The 21,334-nt window shown below is 45.1% G+C and overlaps 1 protein-coding gene and 1 long non-coding RNA gene across 4 annotated transcripts in view; both read left to right on the forward strand.

The window, feature by feature from the left end:
- Positions 1-15,251, forward strand: part of LOC143648596 (uncharacterized) — a 46,201-nt gene extending 30,950 nt beyond the window's left edge. The window contains exons 3-6 of one of the 3 annotated variants that reach the window (XR_013158653.1): positions 9,349-9,419; positions 11,927-12,043; positions 12,541-12,727; positions 15,016-15,251. This is a non-coding gene — a long non-coding RNA (uncharacterized LOC143648596). Of the gene's footprint in view, positions 1-9,348; positions 9,420-11,926; positions 12,728-15,015 lie in introns of all 3 variants that reach the window. The other 2 variants (XR_013158651.1, XR_013158652.1) reach the window with 2 other exon arrangements.
- A 3,189-nt stretch (positions 15,252-18,440) lies between these two features.
- HUNK (hormonally up-regulated Neu-associated kinase) overlaps positions 18,441-21,334 on the forward strand; it is a 109,841-nt gene continuing 106,947 nt past the window's right edge. The window contains exon 1 of the mRNA XM_077118829.1: positions 18,441-18,701. Coding sequence (XP_076974944.1) covers positions 18,441-18,701 — 261 coding nt within the window. The remainder of the gene's footprint in view (positions 18,702-21,334) is intronic.

Below are 21,334 nucleotides of genomic sequence, written 5' to 3' on the forward strand. Positions count from 1 at the left end.
GTAAGCTGTTGGGTCTTACAGCTTCTGCCTGGGAGTTCCATGTGTCACTGGGTTTGACTTTTCATGGGCTAAAACAGGTTACATGGTTTCGTCTGATGTCGTTGTCTCAGGGAAATTCTTCTGTAGGGGAGGCAGAAATATTTGGCAATAATAATGCAAAGTGCCCTAGGATTCAGTAAATATTTGCCAAGTAAACTCATCTATATAACAAATAATCGTGTACCAATGCATTCTCAGATCCCAATCAGGTAAATCAATCTCTTTGAGTAAAAGTCCAAGACTATGTGCTTTTCTTATTGTGGGAAGGGCTGTAATGAGTTTAAAACAATCTCAGGATTTTTATTACCACAATTAAATAACAAGTACCCATCAATACTTGCTACATTTGGGGAAGGAAACTACAATATCCTTCTCCCAACCCCGGGTCTAAACTCCCTTTCCAATATGTGTTGCAAGACATTGAGGAAAAAGGTCTGGAAGTTCTAAAGATTAAGAAGAAATTCATATCAGCAAAAATCCAGACTGCAACCCCCACCCCACTCCACCCCAGGAGTTGAATAACTTAGTTTCAGAGCCAGATTGTACAAGGCAGGGTTTAGAAAATAATCTGGAGCCATTCTGTGTAAAACAAATTATCTACCAGCAGGAAGCCTCAAAGAAGGGAGTGTAGTATGAAGGAATGAAATGGATTCCAGACTGCCATGAGGATTTTCTTGATTGAAACAAGATCAACTTATGGACTCATGCTTGGTGTGAGTCTATGGTTTTCCCTTTTCTGCAAAAACACGAAGGAAGACAGAATTTTTGGTGCAGCTGGACTACATAAAGGAAAGGTACTTTTTGGGGTAAAAAGATACATAAGGGGAAGCTGTAATTAAACTGTCCAGTGCAAGTGGCAGACACTCAACTCAAAATGCCTTAAGCAGAAGGGCTGAAAGAGATTCTCAAAGCCAGGAAAGTCCAGTGGTAGGAGTGAGCTTTAGGCATGGCTGGATCCAGGGGCTCATGCAATATTGCCCAGGCTCTTTTTCTCTCTCTTGTTGGTCTGTTTGGTTTTATTCTGCAGGCTGGGTTGCATCCACTCAGATGCCCCTATGTGTCAGGATCCCAGGTTTACTTCACCAGGGGCTTGACCTTTGCATAATACACTTTCCTTGGTTGAGCACTGCACTCTAACTATTATGTCTTCTGCCTCCTGCTGGCCTGTGTCATCTTCCTTCCATTGTGATTGATACTGGCCTCTTTGTGTGCTCCCCTTGAGGTCCTCTGGCTCTCCCCCTTAGCACTGAGCTGCTGGTTATCAGCCATCAATCTCTCACTATTCTTCTGCAGGGTGGCAGTATAACTTTGCATTTCCCAGTCAAGCCTGTTGTCTCTGTAGGCTTAGCTCCCCCAATTGTACCCCCCTCCACTGGGATGTCTTCCTAGGTCAGCAGAAGTGAAATCTTCAGCAATTGAGCCACTCTCCTTGTGCCAGGGGCTTCCCCTGACCCATCTACCAACCAAGTGGCCTCTTCTTTGCCTACCAAGTGGTGAGTGAGGCAGTTAGACATTCCCATCTTCCTGTTTTGTCAAACCTCCCTCTGTGCCACTTGCATTAGTCTGGTTCCTCCAAGAAGAAGACACTGAGGTGGGATTAAGTAAATGAGAATTGCAATAGGCAAAGGCCTCTGAGAAAATGGGGAGGGGGCAGGAGAAGCCAGGAGAGACAGCTGGGAAGAAGGAGAAGGGAGAGAAGGTTGGGTGGAGGAGTCCTAATGTGACGTGCAGTTTGAAGAAGTTTCCTCAGGCTGCCAGATAATCCTCCAGCCTCTCAGGGGTGCCCTGTCTTCTAGGTAGGCCTGGCTACGTAATTTGCCAGGCCCAGTGCAAAATGAATAGGTGGGTCCTTTGTTAAAAAATGAAGAATTTCAAGATGGCGACAGCAGAGTGTTAAACCAAGGTCTAAGAAGCTGGCCCTGTTCCCACGAGTGGGCTGTCTCAGTATCCCTGCTGTGCTCAGCCATTGCTTGGGAGTAGCCTGTGGAAATGGGATCTCCTGGTCATGATGAGGGACTTGGGAGCACAGCTGCTGGTGCCCTGGGTTGATGATGTTCCCGCTAGGTGCAAGTCTGTGCAGACATTCTGTAGCCCCCATGGATGTTGTCCAATTTATTACTTTTTTTTCTTGCGGCTTTTGCTTTTTGTCTCTTAAGAAGGCTGAGGATATTGGGATGATGGAAAAGTTATGGTAATGGAGGGTGGTGATGTTAGCACAATAGTAACAGCCTGAATTATATATTTTAAAGTGGTTTAAAGGGAAAATTTTAGGTTGAATATATGTTACTAGGATCAAAACCAAAGAAAAAGAAAAACAATTAAAAAATGACTTCAACACAGTGAACCCTATTATAAAAGATGGACTATAAATTAGTAGTACAATTATAAAAATTCTTTCATGAATTATAGAAAATTTACCACAGTAATGCAAGGTGTTAAAAATAGGGTGGTAGATAGGAACTCTGTATTTTATGCATGACTTTTTTGAAAACCTATTTATTTTAATTAAAAAATAACTTTTTTTTTGCATGGGTAGGCAGGGGAATTGAATCTAGGTAATAAATACATTTTAAAAAGATGTGACAAAAACAAATGTAGCCAACACATTACAATAGAAACAATTTCACTAAAAAAAAAAAGAGTGAAGCTAAAGGAGGGTTGGTTGTTGGTGAATTTTGAGTTTCACAAACCCCAAAGATGTGGTAGGGGGTGCCCTCTCTTCTTTTCAAGTCTAGGGAAAGAGGCTCCAATGGGGCCACCCAGGGAGCGTGCTAAGTATATCCTGTGGTTAGGGGAGCACTATAGGCTGGTGTTTGACTCATGCCAGAAAAGCCTTTGGCTTAGGAATCTGTGGCTGCCCAGCTGCCCCATGAGGCAAAGGGAGGTGGCTCCATCATTCAGTCCCCTCCACTGCCCCTCCAGGGCCTCCCTCCAGCGTTCTTCACCTTGCTCGGACCCCCATGGGGCCTGTCCTCACACACAGCACTAATTTGGTTCCTTGTTCTGTGGGTTTCTGTTGGCTCTGGCCACTGGAAGTTCCTAGCCAGGATTCAGAGTGGACGAGGAGAGAGAGAGGTGGAAGCATTATTCCCCTGGCTGTCTCCCTGCTGGGTAATGTTTGTGGAGTAGCTGTGGTTCTCTGCCTGTGGCTGCAGCTCAGTCTAGGATTGGACCAGTGCTCTTCTCTCGCTCCTTCAGGCCCAGGGGTGAGAGGTGCTCCCTGCTGTGGCTGGCCTTGGAGCAACTCCCCATCCTTCGCCAGTTTCCCTCAATCCTACCCACAGCTTTCTGCATAATCCTTCAGTGAATCATCTTCCATTATCCCTTCTGAATGTGCCATCTGTTTCTGATGGGAAGGAACACTAATGAAATGCTCTTTCATGGTTTCAAAGATGATATTTATTCATCTTTTTTCCCCTAAACAAACCGTAATATATACTTAGTGCCCCAAACGTGGAAATTAGAGACTCAGAACAGTTGGAGGGCTTATCCGCAGTGCTTTTCTTTTCTCTGTTCTAACCCCAATACCTTGGTTACACCTAGGCTCAGAGCTTCAATTCCGTTTATATGATGGGAACTTGCAAAGTTGTATTATCAGCTGCCAGTCTTCTCCTCTAAATTCCAGATTGATACATTCAGGAGCCTATTTGCTATGTGCACCTGGTGTCTGCTTGAGCTCTTGATTTCCTTCTACATCTCCCTCCACCCCCAAGCTTCTTTCTCTCCAAAACTCTAGTCCTTAACAGTAGCCTTTCTACATGCACATGCCTGTGCATGGCAGCATTTTTCAGAATAGCCAAAAGCTGGAAACAGCCCAAATGGCCATTGACAGATGAATTGATAAGCATGTTGTGCTATCACCGTATGATGGAATATTATTCAGCCATAAAAAAGGAATGAAATACTAAGATGTACAGTAACGAGGATGAACCTCAAGAACATAATGCTAAGGGAAGTAATCTAGACCCAAAAGGTCATATATTGTAAGATTCCATTTATATGAAATATCCAGAAGAGGTAAATCTGTAGAGACAGAGAGCAGATTGGTCATTGCCAGGGGAGCAACTGTTTCTAGGGCATGGGGTTTCCTTCTGGAGTGATGAAAATATTTTGGAGCTAGGTGGAGGTGATGGTTGCACAACATGATGAGTGTACTAAATGCCAGTGAATTGTTCATTTCAACGTGGTTAATTTTATGTTATGTGAATTTCACCTTAATTTTTTTTTATTGGGGCCTTTCTCTGATTGGTGCAAAGGTGCCCTAAAGGTGATGCACTAATGAGTTGCCATTGCTCTGTCCCTTGATTCTGTGTTCCAGCCAGGGAAGCCTTCCTTCCCTAAACTTACTTATTCCCCATCTCTGTGCTGCAGCAGCTGTGAGCACAGACTTGAATGCTCTTTCCCTAGCTCTATATATGGCTTATTCACTGCAGCCTTTGAGTCTCAGTTCAAATGTCACCTCCTCAGGGAGGCCTTCCCTGATCACCCTAATAAAGATGGCCCATAAATAGAACAAGTGGTCTATGTGCTAGAACAGTGAGTCAAACAGACAAGAAATCCTGCCCTCATGGAGGTTATACTTCCTAGGGTAACCTAGAAAGTCAAACAATAGACCTAAGAGTCACAGAACAAACAAGATAAATAAGCAAGAGACATTACATAGTATAGCAGATAGTGATAAATGTTGTGGAGAAAAACTCCTCACCCTTTTTATTTCCTTCATAGTGCTCACCTGAAACTGTCTTGCTTGATTACTTTTTTGCTGTCTACCTCATCTTTCTTCTTTATTGGGACTTGTTGTTCTGATTATTTTTGCTGTGTAACAAACAGCCCCAAATGAAGGTACTAAACAGCAATCTTTTTTTATGCTTATAGCTTCCATTGGTGAGGGATTTGGAAACGATTTTGTGATAATGGGAGGAATTCTCTTTTTTTTCTTCACATTTTACTTTTTTTTAAAAAATATTTTTATTGACAAATCTTCACACATATATGTTCCATATCTGGTGTACAATCAATAGTTCACGATATCACACAGTTGTGTATTCACCATGATTGTTTTTTAGAACATTTGTATCATTCCAGAAAAAGAAAAAAGGAAAAATTCTTACATACCTGTGCTGGTTTGAAAGGAAGTATGCCCCCTAGAAAAGCCATGTTTTAATCAAAATATCATTTTGTAAAGGTAGAATAATCTCTATTCAATACTGTATGTTTGAAACTGTAATCAGATCATCTCCCTGGACGATGTGATTTAGTCAAGAATGGTTGTTAAACTGGATTAGGGGAAGACATGTCTCCATCCATTTGGGTGGGTTTTGATTGGTTTATTGGAGTCGTATAAGTGAGGAAACATTTTGGAGAATAGGAGATTCAGAGATAGCAGAGAATGCTGCAGCACCACTAAGCAGAGAGTCCACGAGCCAGCGACCTTTGGAGATGAAGAAGGAAAATGCCTCCCAGGGAACTTCATGAAACAGGAAGCCAGGAGAGAAAGTAGCAGATGATGCCTTGCTTGCCACGTGCCCTTTCAGCCGAGGGAGAAACTGTGACTGTGTTCGCCATGTGCCTTTCCAGATGAGAGAGAAACCCTGAACTTCATCGGCTTTCTTGAACCAAGGTATCTTTCCCCGGATACCTTAAATTGGACATTTCTATAGACTTGTTTTGATTGGGACATTTTCTTGGCCTTAGAACTGTAAACTAGCAACTCATTAAATTCCCCCTTTTAAAAGCCATTCTGTTACTGGTATATTGCATTCTGGCAGCTAGCAAACTAGAACAGTATCATACCCCTTACCCCTCCCTCTCATTGACCACTAGTATTTCCATCTACCCAATTTATTTTATTCTTATCCCCCCTATTATTTACTTATTTTTAATCCTCATTAAAATGAGGATTAAAATCCTACTCATCTGTCCATACCTTGGATAAAAGGAGCATCAGACACAAGATTTTCACAATTGTACAGTCACATTGTAAAAATTATATATTTATACAATCGTCTTCAAAAATCAAGGCTACTGGAACACAGCTCAACAGTTTCAGGTACTTCCCTCCAGCCACTCCAATACACCACTAACTAAGAAGGGATATCTATATAATGCATAAGAATAACCTCTGGGATAACCTCTCGACTCTGTTTGAAATCTCTCAGCCACTGAAACTTTATTTTTGCTCATTTCTCTCTTCCCTTTTGGTCAGGAAACCTTTCTCTCAATCCCTTGATGCTGGGTCCCAGCTCATGATGGGAATTCTTGACTCTTTGATATCTTGCCTTCAGCTGGCAAGACTCAAGACTGAGGGCTGCAAGAGCTGGGGCTAGAGGAAATACTTCTAAGATGGCCTCTTTATTAAGGCATCTGGCGCCTGGGAAGCGATGGCGACGGCCAGGCATAACTGAGAAGGTTGACTGAGCACCTGTGCCTGGCTTTCCACGTGACTAGGGCATCTCAGAAAATGGAAGCTGGATTCCAGAGGAAGCTTTCTAGGGATTCCTTCCAAGAGAGCATTCCAAGAGAGCCAGGTGAAAGTGGGTTGGCTTTTTATAGCCTAGTTTCAAAAGTTCGATAAGCATCACTTCTGCCATATTCTGTATAAACCTTCCCCCTAACCCACCCAGATTTAAGAAGAGGGGACTCATCTATCTCTCAATTGGAGGAGTGTCTAAAATTTCCTGGCCATGTTTTAAAACCGCCACAAATGCTCAGCTGTTAACACAGTTACTAGCATAGAAAGAACTCAACAATATTTGTACATTGCATAAACAGAAAAGCATAAGTGAAACAAAGTCAATATGACACTTATCCAACCACCTAGAGTTAATTCTTATTAAAACAGACTTCACTTATTTTTTTCATTGTATGGGCTATTTGTGTATGTGCCTTTTTACTCAGTGATATACTTCTAAAAGTACCATTAGCATTGTCATATTTTCACTTAGCATTATAACTTTGCCATTATCAGTATACTACAGTGAACATATTTGTGTGCATGTCTTTGCACACATATCTAGAAATTATTTTGAGGATAAATTCATAGAAATAAAATTACTGGGTCAAAAGACATGTATATATACAAGTTTTTGATATATATTTATACAATATCATCTTCTCATTTCTCAGGTACCAAAACTGAATAATCAACAAAATCCTTCTAACAAGTTTTAAATTAGATTTATTTTCTTTAAAACAATAAAATGCTTCATTGTTTTCAGTGTTTATCTTGATGGCCTTTGCTTTGTTATAGTTGGTAAAAATCAGTAGTGTTTCCAAAAAGAAATATCAGGGAACTTTCTAAAAATATCACCTCTTTGTAAAAATGCTCCGATTTGAAAATGAAATGTCCCTAGTAACTGAATCCCACTGCAAACCAATTCATCTCAGTTCTAAGGAGCAAAGAAAATTGCACAGTGAGAGGCATTACTGTAGCGTGTTACCCGTGACTTGCAAACTTGCTTTAACAAAAATCTGGAGCCCATTTGTACACAGAAAATTCAGGTTTTCAGTTTCAAGGTGGTGAGGCTTCATTTCTTAGGACCTGGTAGTAATCTGTGAATTTTCTTCCTGTTAGATACCATCCTGTCTCTTTCATTTTTTGCCTGGCTTTAGTTTAAGAGTGTCGTACTGATGCATTGTCTAATTTTTACCTTCTCACTCAAGCTGCAGTGTAAAGAAACATGCTAATATATAACTATAGCTCCATTTTCAACATATGATCTTTGTATAATCAAGCTCTTCCTAAATCTGTATTCTAAGATCTACAAGCTTAAAAATTGCACATTTTAGGAATCATTTGGTTTCATGGTTTCTAATATTTAGTCTGGCCAGTGTGATGTCTAACTATCTCAACATTATCAAGAATATGACTGAAAAACATTATCTATCTATCTATCTATCATCTATCTATGTATCTACCTATCTATCTCTGTGTTTATCCATCCATCCATCCATCCATCCATCCACCTCACTATCTTCCTTCCTTTTATCAATCCGTCTACCTTTCCATCTTTCCATCATTGTAATCATTTGTGCATACGTACCTACAGCTACCCATCCATCATCTCTCTTAACTATCTATTATTATATTATTTATTTATCTACATACCTACCTACATACCTACCTACCTACCTACCATCTACCTATATCTAAAGCAAATAATGTCAGTGGAATAAAGTTCTAAGGTCTCCATGTTTTTGGATTCAAAATAAAAGGATTTATAGTAATCTTCTTTGACAGAATTGCAACAGCAGAAGATCACTATTCTGTAGCAGAAGCTCTAATGGACAGTTCTGAGATCTTTGTTCAGTAGGGGTTTCCTTCCATGTCTTTTCAAATTCTTGCCCTTTTAATGTATCCTCTTCTGCGTCGGTTAAGTGAGCTCTAGAATCATGAAGAATTCTTCTAAATAGTTTGAACCCTATACTAGCCACAGCTTTAGAATATGCCTGAGAATATATGACTGTGAACTCAAATGGTGCTTGCTCATTTCTTCCAATGCTTTAGGGATATTGGTGCTTTCTGCTAGCTGCTGCTCTGGGCTCTGGGGAAAACCAAATATCTGCACATAAAGAGCTGTTCGATGAATAAGAAAAATGAAATAACTAATGATTTGAGGTCCTTTTTTAAAAAAAAAACAAAAATTTTCAAATGTGGAACTAGTTTATGTAAATTCATTCAGCGGTTTTCAGGCAATATATTTTTTTTCTCTAGGCTGAGCAAATTCCTGTTATATCAGGATATTGGTACTTTATGTCAGCTAGGGCTTTGGGGTTGAATATTTCAAGGATTATGCAGCTGTAACGAGGTGTGCAAGCCGGTTGAGGTCAGCAGGGTGCCTGCAAGCTCTGAAGCACGCCAGTGGACCTTAGAAGTGTGTTTTATTTCCAGTTTTAATGGGGCCCAGATGTCCCTTGGGAAAGAACTTTGACCGCTGTTCATGATGGGTTTTATTCACAACTCACGATGCTATGAGACACTTGCATCTCAGTGTCAGAGGTCTCAGTCTTAACACAGCTCTCTCGCCACCTGTGAACAATTACAGCTGTTTCCGAAGTCCCCACATAAAGAACCAGGTCCACATCAGAGCTGTCTGATCCTGGGAGGAGTTTGCAGAAATTGTGACAAATATTTCTACAATATCTGAATGCTTCATTAGAGTTCCAGGATTCCCAGAGGCTCATGGGTAGCATAAATAAGTTAAAATAGAAATAACTACTCTGCCATCTGAATACATGAATGGCATCTCCTTTCCATATTTCTGTTTTCCTGGAGATTAAATGACAAAAATGTCTGGTGATTCCTTTTAGAATACTTACATGGAGCTGTTGTTTCTATCTTGGACTTTCTTTCTTCGGCATTCTTCACCATTTTCATGGAGGTAAATGCTCAGTCGCCAAAACTTTATATTATGTCACTTTCTTTGGTACCATGTATCACCAAAAATCTATGATTTTGACTTTAATTAAGGTAGACCTCATTGAAATCTTTTATTACATTTTGGTATGAATGGGGACTCAGAATTTATTATTGTGCATTGAGATTTCAGTTTGTATAGGCTTAAATGTATATGTGCTTATTGATTTTCTTTTGATGGGTGTGTGTTGTGAATATTATGCTTTTTAAAAGGTCTAAAAGGAGAATTTGGTTTCAGTAATTATTTTACTTCTCATGTCAGCCTGAAACTGGAGGGCTCACTTATCTTTGCTAGAGGCTAGGGAATAGCCTCATTTCCCTATTAAGAACTAGCATCTCCTTCTTAGTTGGAGATGATGCAAAGACCTTGGTCCCACAAGACGATAAGTGCTCCCCTCTGAATCTACAGACACTCCCTTCTCCTGGCTGCCAGACCAATAACTAGGGTTTAGCCACAATGTAACACAGCAGGTGACATTCTGGACTGGCCAAGGGAGGAATGGGACTGTATGGTGGAAGAACTGCAGGGTCTAGCACATGTGTACTGGGAGAGATCATATGGAACTGTATTCCCAGTGGCTGGAGAAGGGAGAGCTTGTCAATTTGGGAACACTTTCCTAGGATATGGGCTCTAATACACTGGCAAAGACAGTACTAACATACTTCTTAGGTGGCTTTTAGAGCTTGGAAAAGGTGATGGGCATGCTAAATGAAAAAGAAATGCCAGAACTGCCATGGTGGGCAATGGAAGACCTCTAGCTCTGGAGAGCTAGAGTGTACAGACCAAACATGGCTGGAGACCATGCCAACTGACTGTGTCCCACATGAAGGCCCATTACACCTTCCAGTTTCATAAGCAATGAGGAGTGTGCTGGTGAGAAGGACACCAGCACCCACTGAGAGCTCAGTGGTGTCTCTCTCACAGCTGATGGAGGGAGAGGGCGTTGCAGAATTGGGCTTATTGATATTAATGGGTGTGACAGAAGCCAGGTGGCAGTATGTAATTATCAAAAGAGAGATGGGTATAATTATCATAGTGATCATCAAAATTGAAGTGGCAGCCAGGGAGGGTTTACACTCAAGGAGGTATTTTGACATGTGATGTCTGTATGGCAAGAGATATGGGAAGGAAATAAGGACATCAGTTAATTTATATGAGCAGATGACATCAAGGATGGATGATTAGGCACAGAGGGCAGCTGCCCCAATAAATAAATCATGAACCCTTGCTTAGTTTCCAGACCTGAGCCAGTTTTCAAACATGAAGCCCATTGATTGAAGGAAAGTCCAGTACTTCAGGAGAAAGGACCTTGCCACATCCTGGCAAGTGTAAATGGCAGTGATTCAGCCAATCCTTCCCCAAGGAGACCTGTGGCCACTTACTCAATAACAATACACAAGAGAAAGCCACCGAGATGTGCCCTGATGGTTCTTGCCTTCTGGTATTCATAGCTGTGTGTTACATAGGCCCCATAAGGATGTTATAATCTCTGCCTTGACCTGTTGAAATATCACTAACCTTGGGGGAAGTCAATCACCGTGCCATGAGGAACAAATCACCCTAAGGCCTCCTGCCAACAGCAAGCATGCACTTCTAAGCCATGTGTTTTGGAATTGCCTCTTCCTATCAAGTGTTCAGTTGGCTAACTACAGCTCCAACCAACATTTTGACCTTGTTTGAGATTCTAAGGCAAGGCTACCCAGCTAAGTTACTACCCAATTCCTGACACACAGAAATTCTGTTAATTAATAATAAAATATTGTTTTTAGTCACTAAGTTTTAGGGTAATTTGTTACACAGCAATAGCTAACTAATATAGGGAGACTACCACAAACTTTAATAACTCTTTGTCTGAATGATATCCAGTCCTAAGGCATCATTGTGGGCCCCTGTTAGAGTGGGGGCATATAGGGATAAGCTCAACGGGTGCGTGGACTCATGTGGTAGTTATATCCCCAGTTTGCAAATGTACAAGTGGAATAGGCATACTTGGAAGCTGTCACACACCTGGATTAGTTCTTTGACCTGTGAAATAAGAGCTATTGTAGTGGAGAACGCAGAGTAGAAGCCACTGAAACTCAAAGACAATCTCACATCCCAGGGAGAATGCTAGAGATTAACATCAGCCACCCTTCGAACTTAAAGGATGCAGATGTGATGGTCTCCAACATATCTCCATTTAATTCACCAGCCTGGTCCCTGCAAAAATCACTGAATTCTGGAGAAGAGAAGTAGTCCCAATTGCAGCTGATGTGTCTGTTATGGTTATTTTTATTAGAACAGATTAACACAGACTGAAGAACGTTACCATGTGGTCATTAATGTGGGGAATGCGTTCTCTTTCATCACCATCAGGAAGGGGAAAAAGAAACAGTTTGCATTCATTTAGAACAGATAATAATACAAGTTTCCAGTCTTCTCTTGGGCCATGTCAATGTTCCTTTAACTCCCCTGCCCTCTGTCATAAATAGTCTAAAGAGATCTGGACCATGGGACATGCTACAGAACAACACGCTGATCTACTCTATGATTTTCTCCTGCCAATCAAACTGGATGAGCAAGAAGCAGTAAATGCACTGGAAGCATTGGTAAGACACGCGCGCCCTAACTACCCACATCAGTTTAGGAGTTCATTGGACTGAACCATGTTGTGGATGGTAAGCAGAGTCCAGCCCACCAGCAGGGGGTGCCTGATTCCTCTTCTTGTCTGCATCTATCCATTCTACTGTCCAGGGCAGACTTCCTCAATCAGCTGATCTGAGTGCCGTGCCCTGTGATTGTTGAGGAGGCTCAGTTACAAAATGCCCTCCCTCTCACTGCATCTCCATCCAACTGGCTACATTTTAGAAGTGCCTCATTGTGTGTGTTCATTTTCTAGGTCCCAGTGCAGACCTGTCACTACAAGAAATGGACTGGCATTAGCAGCCAGCTGGAATCCATAAATTTCAGTCTTCAGGGTTGATGATAACCTTCCCCTTAATGCCACAAGATAAATGTGGAGCTTGTCATGCAAGTTCATCTTTGTAACATGAATATTGATTTTTTTTTCTGAATATGCCCTTATGATGTGTGTTTTCTCCAGCAGGATGCAGTTTTGTCGTGTCTTTCTTTTCTGCTTTCTCCTTTATTCTGGCTCCCCCTCTCTGCAACGGGTGTTTCATCCAACCACAATGAATTTGTATTAAGTGCTTCCTCTGTGCCAGGCGCCATGCACAGAGTGATAAATAAGAATCTCTCCATTCTAATGAAAGAGACAGACGAGAGGTGAAAAAGTAAGTAAAATATATAACTGTTCAGGTGGAAATAAGTTTTATGAAGAAAAGGAAAGCATAGACGGGGAATACGGAGTTAGGGGAAGGAGTAATCTAGGGGTGCTTTGCATTTTAATTGAGATCTGAAGATGGTAAGGGAGCTACCTCTGGAGATATTTGGGAGAAAGATATGTTAGAGAATAGAAAATGCAAAGGCCCTGTGACAAGAGCATCTTGGAGGTTGGTGTGGCTGGTGTGGAGGTGAGGTCAGAGAAGTGTTGGCACAGGGAAAGGACAGGTCGCATATGGACTTGGAGGCCACAGGATGCTGACAATGTCAGATTGGAAATTACTTCCAAATGAGAAATGCATGCAAGGAGGCAGGGTTCAAAAGGAGTATGTGCGATGATGTTATATAGGATATTTTAAATTTCATTCTTTCTCAATGGCCTGTAGTTGGGATTTTGAGCAAGGGGCCAAATGTCAAGGTGTGGAGTCCAAAAGCTCTGTGTTTCCCTGTGGCTGGGAGGTGGGGATACTTTTTTTTTTTTTTTTTAACTGAAATAGCCCATTTGGCCCTTGGGGATTGATGGAGTACAACCATAATAAAAGTCCAGCTCTTCTGCTGCAGCCATCAGCATCTTGTTCGAAGAATGCACCTTTTTCTTCCTGAATATCAGCTCGGTGCTGCTGGGAGGCAATCACAGAAGGGCAGGCCTGGTATCACTATCTACACTCCACTATCCTTGACAACCACATAGAGCCTAGAGACTCCCTCTTTTCCTGTGTAGGCAGATCAAGAGTTGAGATGAAGCTCCATTTTGCCATTGCTGAGTGTGTGCACAGGTGTTGGGGAACAGAGTTCCTGGTTCCTAAATTGTAGGAGAGACAATCACCACATGAACAAATTAATGTGCACTCTCCTGTCAGATAATGATGAATGGCAGGGAAAAAACTGAGTAGGTGTGGGATAGAGGTTGTTGATGGAGGGAACCTGGGAAGCTCGACTTGATTTTTGATGGAGTGAGAAGAGTCTTGGATGAAGTGAGAGACAGACCACATGAAGAGCTAGAAGGAGTGTATTTCTGGCGGAGGAAACAGGGCAAAGGCTCCAAAATGGGAGAGAACTTCGTAGCTTGTGGGAAGAGCAAGAGGCTCACAGGTCTAGAACTCATGAGGCGAGATGCTGAAGAGGGAGGTGGTGCCAGGTCAGGAAAAGACACTTGGGGTTACTTTTGTGTGATGGGGGTCTGTTGAATAGGTTGGAGCACAGGAGTGATGTGATCTGATTCCCATTTTTTAAGAGGTTGCTTTGGCTTTGGCATAGAAGCAAGGGACATCAGTTAGGAGGTGAGAGAAGTTGGTGGGTTGAGCTGGGGTGGTAGAGATGATGGTGGGGAGAAATGGTCGCATGTGGAAGTAGTTTGAAGGTAGAGCCTGTAAGGTTTGCTGATGGATTGGACTTGAGGATCAAATATAAGAGAAAGCAAAGGATAACGCCTAGATTTGGGGGTGAATTCTGGTGCCATTGACTGAGATGAGAAGTCCTAGGAAAGGTACAGGGGAATATATACGAGTGTGTGTGCAATGAACCTGGGTAAAGTCTGAGATGCTATCAGGCAGCCTGGAAGAGATGACGAGTAGAAAGCTCACCTTAGGAGCTTCAGGGAAGAGGTCCAAACTGGGATTCACCAGTAACATGGACAATTGTGTTTGTTGAATCCTGGGGCATTCTTGAGTGACATCTCTCAGCTTTGTGATGTTGATACAAATAGTGAGAGCTAACATTTACCCTGTGCTTATGATGTGATAGGGACTAGGCTAAGTGCTTTACGTACTTAATGTGATTAATACTCCCTATTCCTTAATATACAGATTTTACAGATTAAGGAAACTGAGGTATGGACAGATGACAGGTCATGACCTTACCCAGTGCTGCCAAACAGCCTGTTTTCCATCAATACCACACCAGTTGCACCCTAGTCCTCATACCTTGTTCAGCCTCTACCTTGTGCCTGCTCAGCAGCTGGGTGTTTGGAAAGGAATAATGGCAGATATGAACTCTAGTGACATGGGTTCAGGTCCTGCCTCTATTATTTAATGGATTCTTAGTTTGGGGGAGAATTAATGTAGTGTTCCCAGAACATCTTCTAAGAAGGCAAAGTTTGTTAATGCCTTCTGATTGTGGCTTTGCTTTCTGCTCCTTCTCCAATTACCAGCTAGATTCTGCCAGCCTAACCTCTTCTAGGCAGTTCTCATTTCCTGGCTTTGCCAGCCTGATTGCAATAATTGTCTTCATCTGCTTCCAGCTGGGCCTTCTTACTGGCTGGAGATGTTCTGCAAGAGCATATTCACTGACAGTCTTCCAGCCTTATGGAAGCAGGACATGGGGAGAGAAGAGAAGGAAGGAAGCAGCTGGTACAAGTCAACTGAGAAGGCTTTTCATAATGTTTTCATTTAACAATAAATAAATAAATAAATAAATAAATTGATAATGTTTTTAAAGGGTTAACTCATCCACGTTAGAGAATGGCCCATCTTTTGACAAGACAAATGATTATATTTGTTGACCCTAAAGGTAGCCAACAATGGAAGGAATACACTGTTAAAAAGCTATTAGAAATGTCCTCCCCCAAGATGGATGGGGTCTTGCTGTCAGGCCCAATAAAATTCCACTAGAGTAGCAGTAAATGATGACTTTCATTCATTTCATTCAATAAATATTTATTGACCAATTATCACGTTTCAGGCACTCTAAGAATTTCAGCTTTGGGAGTTGCTGGTGAAGTTTAGGAATTTCTTCCCCCAGTGTTCCGGTAGATGCTGTAGGGCAATAAATAAATAAATAAATAAATTGGCCACAGCCCTTGCCCTCAGTGAGTCTAAAAGAGAAGGATATCCATAATAAATAACACAGGATACAGGAAATATGTGAGATGAGTGACATGTAAAGGAGATATGGAGGGGAGAACCAAGCCCCTCTTGCAGCTCATTGATTGGGCAGGGCTTTGTGGGAAAGGGAATATCTGTGTCAGGTGGAGAAGCACATGCATAGGGGTGGAGTATGGCATAGGCAAAAGGACAGAGGTGGAGCAGCTCAATCCGGGGTGAAGAACAAGAAAGTGCAGTGCCCAGCTAGACCTCACAGCTGGAGGATAAAGCTAAATATTTCCTTTGGGTTAATTAGTAGAGAATGCTGGACGACTACCATTCAACCAGATGTTTTCTGCATATCTAATATGAGGTTAATCCTTTGTTTTGATTACTAATTTGTCTCACAAAAAGGAATTTTGGGGGTTATTTCTTATTAAACAAGGCCATTTCAGGGTACGAGGCTCTGTAGTTCAAACAACAGTACAAGTACAAGAAAGCCTGGGATTTGGACTTCTCTTTGGCTCCATCCCAGCTGATGGAATTAGCAGTGAATTTGAATCAAACCCAGGCAGCAGGCTTGAAAAAGATTTAATGGGCCTGGATTTTCTCTCTTCTTCACCCTTTTTCTGACCTCCACCCCTGAGAGGATAATTAAAGGAAAAGAAAATCTCTATTTCATTGTAAATGTCTTCCACCGTTTGTGTGCCTGAAGCTTTTTTAAGGTCAGAAAGGTATTTTGATGAACAGCCTCTGAAATTTGTCCTACACTGTAATAAAGGGATTCTCTAAAATTTCATATAGAACTGATATCCTATCATTTAAAAATAATCAAACTCTGTTATAGGGAAAACTCCAAAATCTCTTCTGAAAGAAAAATCATAATGGTTTTGGCTCCCGAATAAGCTCCAGATTCTTCATTCATTGGTCGTTTTTTGAACATTTACCCTGTGTGCTGGCACCGGGTTGGTCTCTCCCCACCTTATTGTCCCCTTAAAATTTGATTATGGAGTTAAGATATTGCAGGCATTGGATGGAAGAAATGGTGGGGGTGGGGTGGGGCAAAGACGTCCCTTAAGAACAGTTAGAAAATTTTTTTTGGCATTTATCTTTAATATTGGTAAGTGGGAATAATGAGATCAATTAAAAAAAAAAAAACACCCTGGCATGCTCAGAGACATAATAACAAGGCGGCTGATTTCTAACACGTAGGTAGTTGATTGTAGAGTAACATGTTTAAAATCAGACCTATTTAAATTAGGTGTTTCTCTGGGTCACTCTTGGGAGAACCTCCCCTCCCCCCCCCCGACCCTGACCGTGGATTAATGACAGCTGTGGCTGCTTCCCCTTCGTCCCCATTTCAAAGCCTCGGGTCGGAGCCCTACCTGCTTACCGAGAGGTAAACAATGAAAGCAACTCGCTTAGAAGGGAGTCCTTCCTTTTAACTCGGAGGCTGGATAATCAAGGGTTAACTTAGCATTCAACGCTGCCGCCCCCAATCTGGCAGCTCAACAGGTAGCACTTTTTTTAACGCATCCCTGTCACCCCCAACCCCCTCCAGCTTTTCCCTCACAAAATTCCTCATATCCAGTACTGAGGAAACGCTGGGGATCCTGGAGAGACTGGGAGTCGTGAGCGAGCAGCGATTGTTTGTGGGGGATGAGCCCAGGGACAGCACTCCCGGAACAAAAGCATCCAGGAGAAGCGAGCGCTGATCCGGTTCATTCTGCCACCACCCGTATCATTTGAATGGAATCCGGAGAAGGTGTAAACGTACACGAAGGGGCAGCGGACGCCCGGGTTCCTCGGTCGCTGCAGCTACTCTTACGGTCTCGGTTGCTCCTCCTCCAGCAGAGCGATCCGGTCTGCGTGCGCTCCCGTCCTTCCTTCCACCCATCCATCTATCCATCCATCCATCGAGGACCCAGACGGTCCCACGGTGTGCCAGGCCCTGGGCACCCAGTTCACAGGCTACGGGGGTGGGGACCGACTCCTTCCTCTCCCGGGTGGGTGCGGCTGGCAAGGGGGATTTCACCGCCGGAAGGTCCAGAAAGCCCAAGACCCGGATCCGAGGCCGCGCGGGGTGCCCCCCTGTCTGGCGCTCAGGTGATCCCCCGCCCACTCCGCGCCTCGGCTCCCCGGGCCCTGCCCCTTCGCAGCGAGGGGCGAGTTTGGCTGGGGCGCGCGGGGAAGGAGGGGCCAGGAGGCATTTGAAAGTGCACAGGCGGCGGAGTGGATCTCGCATCTGTTCCCGCCGCCCGCGCGACCGGATTAAATTTCGGCAAATTCAAACTGAATGGGGCTTTCTTCTGCTGCCTTCCAGAGGGCGCCTGCAGCCCGCCGCGCGCTTTTCAGGGGCGGGAGCGGCCACCCCGCGGGCAGTTAGGAGCCGGCGGGCAAGCCGGACCCGAGCCGGTGCGGGCCAGACGGCGGCGCCGAGGGCGGAGGCTTGAGGAGGCGTCGGGGCTCGGGGACCCAGACACCGACCGCGCCCCCCACCCCGCCGTCCCTCTGCGGCCGGGGCAGCTCCCCAGCGCACCCGAGCGGGTGACTGTCATCACCCCGCCTGGACGGGGACCCTGGGCGAGGTCTTGGGGTCCTGAAAGGGGTACAGCCTCCCCCTGACTTAGAAGTTCTCGGGCTGTGGGCCCCGGTATCCCCGCCGCCCGGCCGCTATTGTCTGTGCCGGGCGCTCGGCGGCGCGGGGGGCGTGAGCGCGGCGGCCCGGGCGGGGCCGAGCCCAGGGCGGCGGCGGCGGCGGCGGTGGCGGCAGGAGGAGCCGGAGGAGCCGGGGAAGGCGGCCGGAGAAGGAACTGCAAGCGCCGGAGCCGAGCAGGAACGGCTCGGGCGGCGGGCGAGCGCGATGCCGGCGGCGGCGGGGGACGGGCTCCTGGGCGAGCCGGCGGCGCCGGGGGGCGGCGGCGGCGCCGAGGACGCGGCGAGGCCGGCGGCGGCCTGCGAGGGAAGTTTCCTGCCGGCTTGGGTGAGCGGCGTGCCCCGCGAACGGCTCCGCGACTTCCAGCACCACAAGCGCGTGGGCAACTACCTCATCGGCAGCAGGAAGCTGGGCGAGGGCTCCTTCGCCAAGGTGCGCGAGGGGCTGCACGTGCTTACCGGAGAGAAGGTGAGCCGTGCCCGGGCGGGAGGGAGCCCGGGGAACCCTGCCGGGAACACTGTGCGGGGAGTCCGGCCGCGTAGCCCCGGGCCAAGCCCGACATCTCCTCCTCCTCCTTTTCGCTTTCCTCGCGGGTTAAAAAAGGGGTCTAGCCGAACGCGCGCTCAAGCTGCGCACTCAGCCTGTCCCGATGGGCAGTCTGGGGTTTGTTTCCGGAGGGTTGGAGGGGGCGTCTGATTGACCCGCCAAGCTGCCCCGCAGCCTTTTTGCTCCTCGGAGGGCGCCGCCTGGCGGACAACAGCACCGGGGTTAGGGGCGCTGCTCTCCTGGCCGGTAGGGGCCGTAGATGAGTGCAGAGGCAGAAATGAAAGTTGGAGGGCTTGGGCTGTTAAATTGGGAGGCAAGGGGAGCCGATTGGCCAGTCCCTGGGAAGAGTTTAGAGTATGTTCTCCCTCCTGGGCTCTGGGGAGGAGATGGGTTGGGTGGCTGGGACCCCAGGAATATTCCCATCCACACATCGGCTGGGGAAGCCCAGCACTTCTCTGGTTTGCAGCTGGGAAACTTGGTGTGCATGTTTTCACATGCCCTCCCCCCATCCCTAGTCTTCGCACCCTTGCATCCTATTTCTCCCTCCATTCTCCCAACCACTCCCACCTCCCTCCCTCCGTACCTCCCCTTCCACCTCTTTCCCCACTCCTCCATCTCCCCAACCCCTCCAATTTCCTCCAGCCTAGGGGTGGGAGCTGTGGTTTCTGGCAGGTATCGAACTGCCAGATACGGGGATACCCCCGTATTTCAGAAGTTGGGAGATGACTTATCTTTCTAGGAGAAGGGAGAAAGCAAAAGGAAAACTGGGTGGGCACCCTCCCCAGCCTTGTTAGAAGTCAGATGGCTGTGAACCCTTGCCAGGCAGGCAGGGAGATCTAAGGGGTAACTTAGATCTGTGAGAAGAAGCCCAAGATGTGATCTTTTCCTTTTGAGGTTGAGTGCCCTGGGTGCTGAATCACCTCCTGTTGCCACAGGCTATGAGGCTGCCTCTGGCTTGGAGCTACTCCAGGCTGGGGCAGCTCCAAGCTGGTGGTCCTCTCAGACTCAGTGCTTCCTCAGGCCATGTGTGGGTGGGAGGTTGCTCAGCACTGGCTGGGGAGTAGCCCCTTTTGGTGGCCTATTGTCCAGGGAGGCATCAGGAGCACAGGAGGATCAGTGGAGCTCAAGCTTCCTAACTGAGCAAATGGCTGGCAGGCAATCTCTTCTGCCCTCTGCCTTCGGAATCCTCTGTGGCTCCCTAACTTGGTAGTTCCTGGAAATGTATGGGCTCTCTGATTGCAGGGCCAAGTTACCACTGCCCACCTGTCCCCAAGTTCACCCTATTTTACTTTCCTCTCCATTTTCCTACATTGTCTTGGAGCCCTTGCATTTGATTACCCTTGTAATCGTTCCCTAGTCCTGCAGCAGCTCCAGGTGGGGTACCTGTCTTGGGTAAGCAGGTTTAAGTGTCAATAGTCTAAAAAGTACTTCTTGCCTGAATTTCCATGAACTAACCTGAACTGAACAATTGTTCAAAGAAATCTCCAAGCCTCACTCTAGTCCAAAGGGAGCAAACCCCACTTTACTTGTTTCATCCCGGGCTTTCTGATTTAACACTGCAAGTTGGTTCAGACTGTGCAGATGCTTGGAAATCACAGTTGGCTAATTAGGGTGCACTCACTTTTTGCGTCCCATGTAAATTCCTGTTGGCAAGGGTGGTAGAAGTTTATTTTCATTTGAAATGTCTAGGATTCGGTCTGGTAGTGTATATTTCCTCCCTAAACTCAGCAAGAGCAGGCGAAGTTTAGGCTGACAGCATAATGGCAAGCATTACAAGTAGTACATTCTTCTTGACTGTCTCGCTGCAAAACTTCCTCTGGCTTCTCTATTTTCCTGTGTTGTGTTGTGCCTCCGGCTTCTCACCAGTACATTTTTGTTCCATAGCATAATGCTGTTGGCCTTGGCTGAACTGCCTAGTGATGTGTCCAGAGCTCTGTTCCTTCAGTCGAGTGCTTGGGTTCTGGAGCTCTATGGTGAACATTCTGGGCATGCTGGAATGCAAAGAAATCCTGTCCTGGTGGGGTCTAAAGAAGGTACCCCGCTGCACCCTCGTGTGCTCACCCCATTTATTTTATAAATAAAAATAAATTTATCTTTATTAAATGATGCAACTCACTTAGCAACAGGAGGAGGTCTTAATAGGATATAACATTATTTCACGGGGCCAGTAGACTTGAGTTAACCACCCTCGTTTAGGGGTGTTGGTTCCCAAGGTAGAGGAGAGGATGGGAGAGGAATGTTTATGTTGAAACAGTGCCTTGGTTTTTCTGATCTGGAGCCAGCACTCCAGGGGCTTGCAATATCCTGAGAAACCTGGATTTTGATTCACTCAATTGCTGGCATTAAAGGAATAATGGGTGTTGTTCAGAGCCCTTATCTTTCAACTCCTTTAATGCTTAATTAACAGATTCGGGTTTTAGCAGGTTGTAGAGTGTGTGTGTGTGTGCCTGACTGCCTGGGAAGTATCTCTGAGTTGATGAGTCCCCATATCCACTCTTATTTTGGGTATTGCCTTACCAAGGCTAAATCAAAGGTGAAGTCAACTTCAAGTTAAT

This window comes from Tamandua tetradactyla, chromosome 10, assembly GCF_023851605.1.
Source record: "Tamandua tetradactyla isolate mTamTet1 chromosome 10, mTamTet1.pri, whole genome shotgun sequence".
Taxonomy (NCBI): domain Eukaryota; kingdom Metazoa; phylum Chordata; class Mammalia; order Pilosa; family Myrmecophagidae; genus Tamandua; species Tamandua tetradactyla.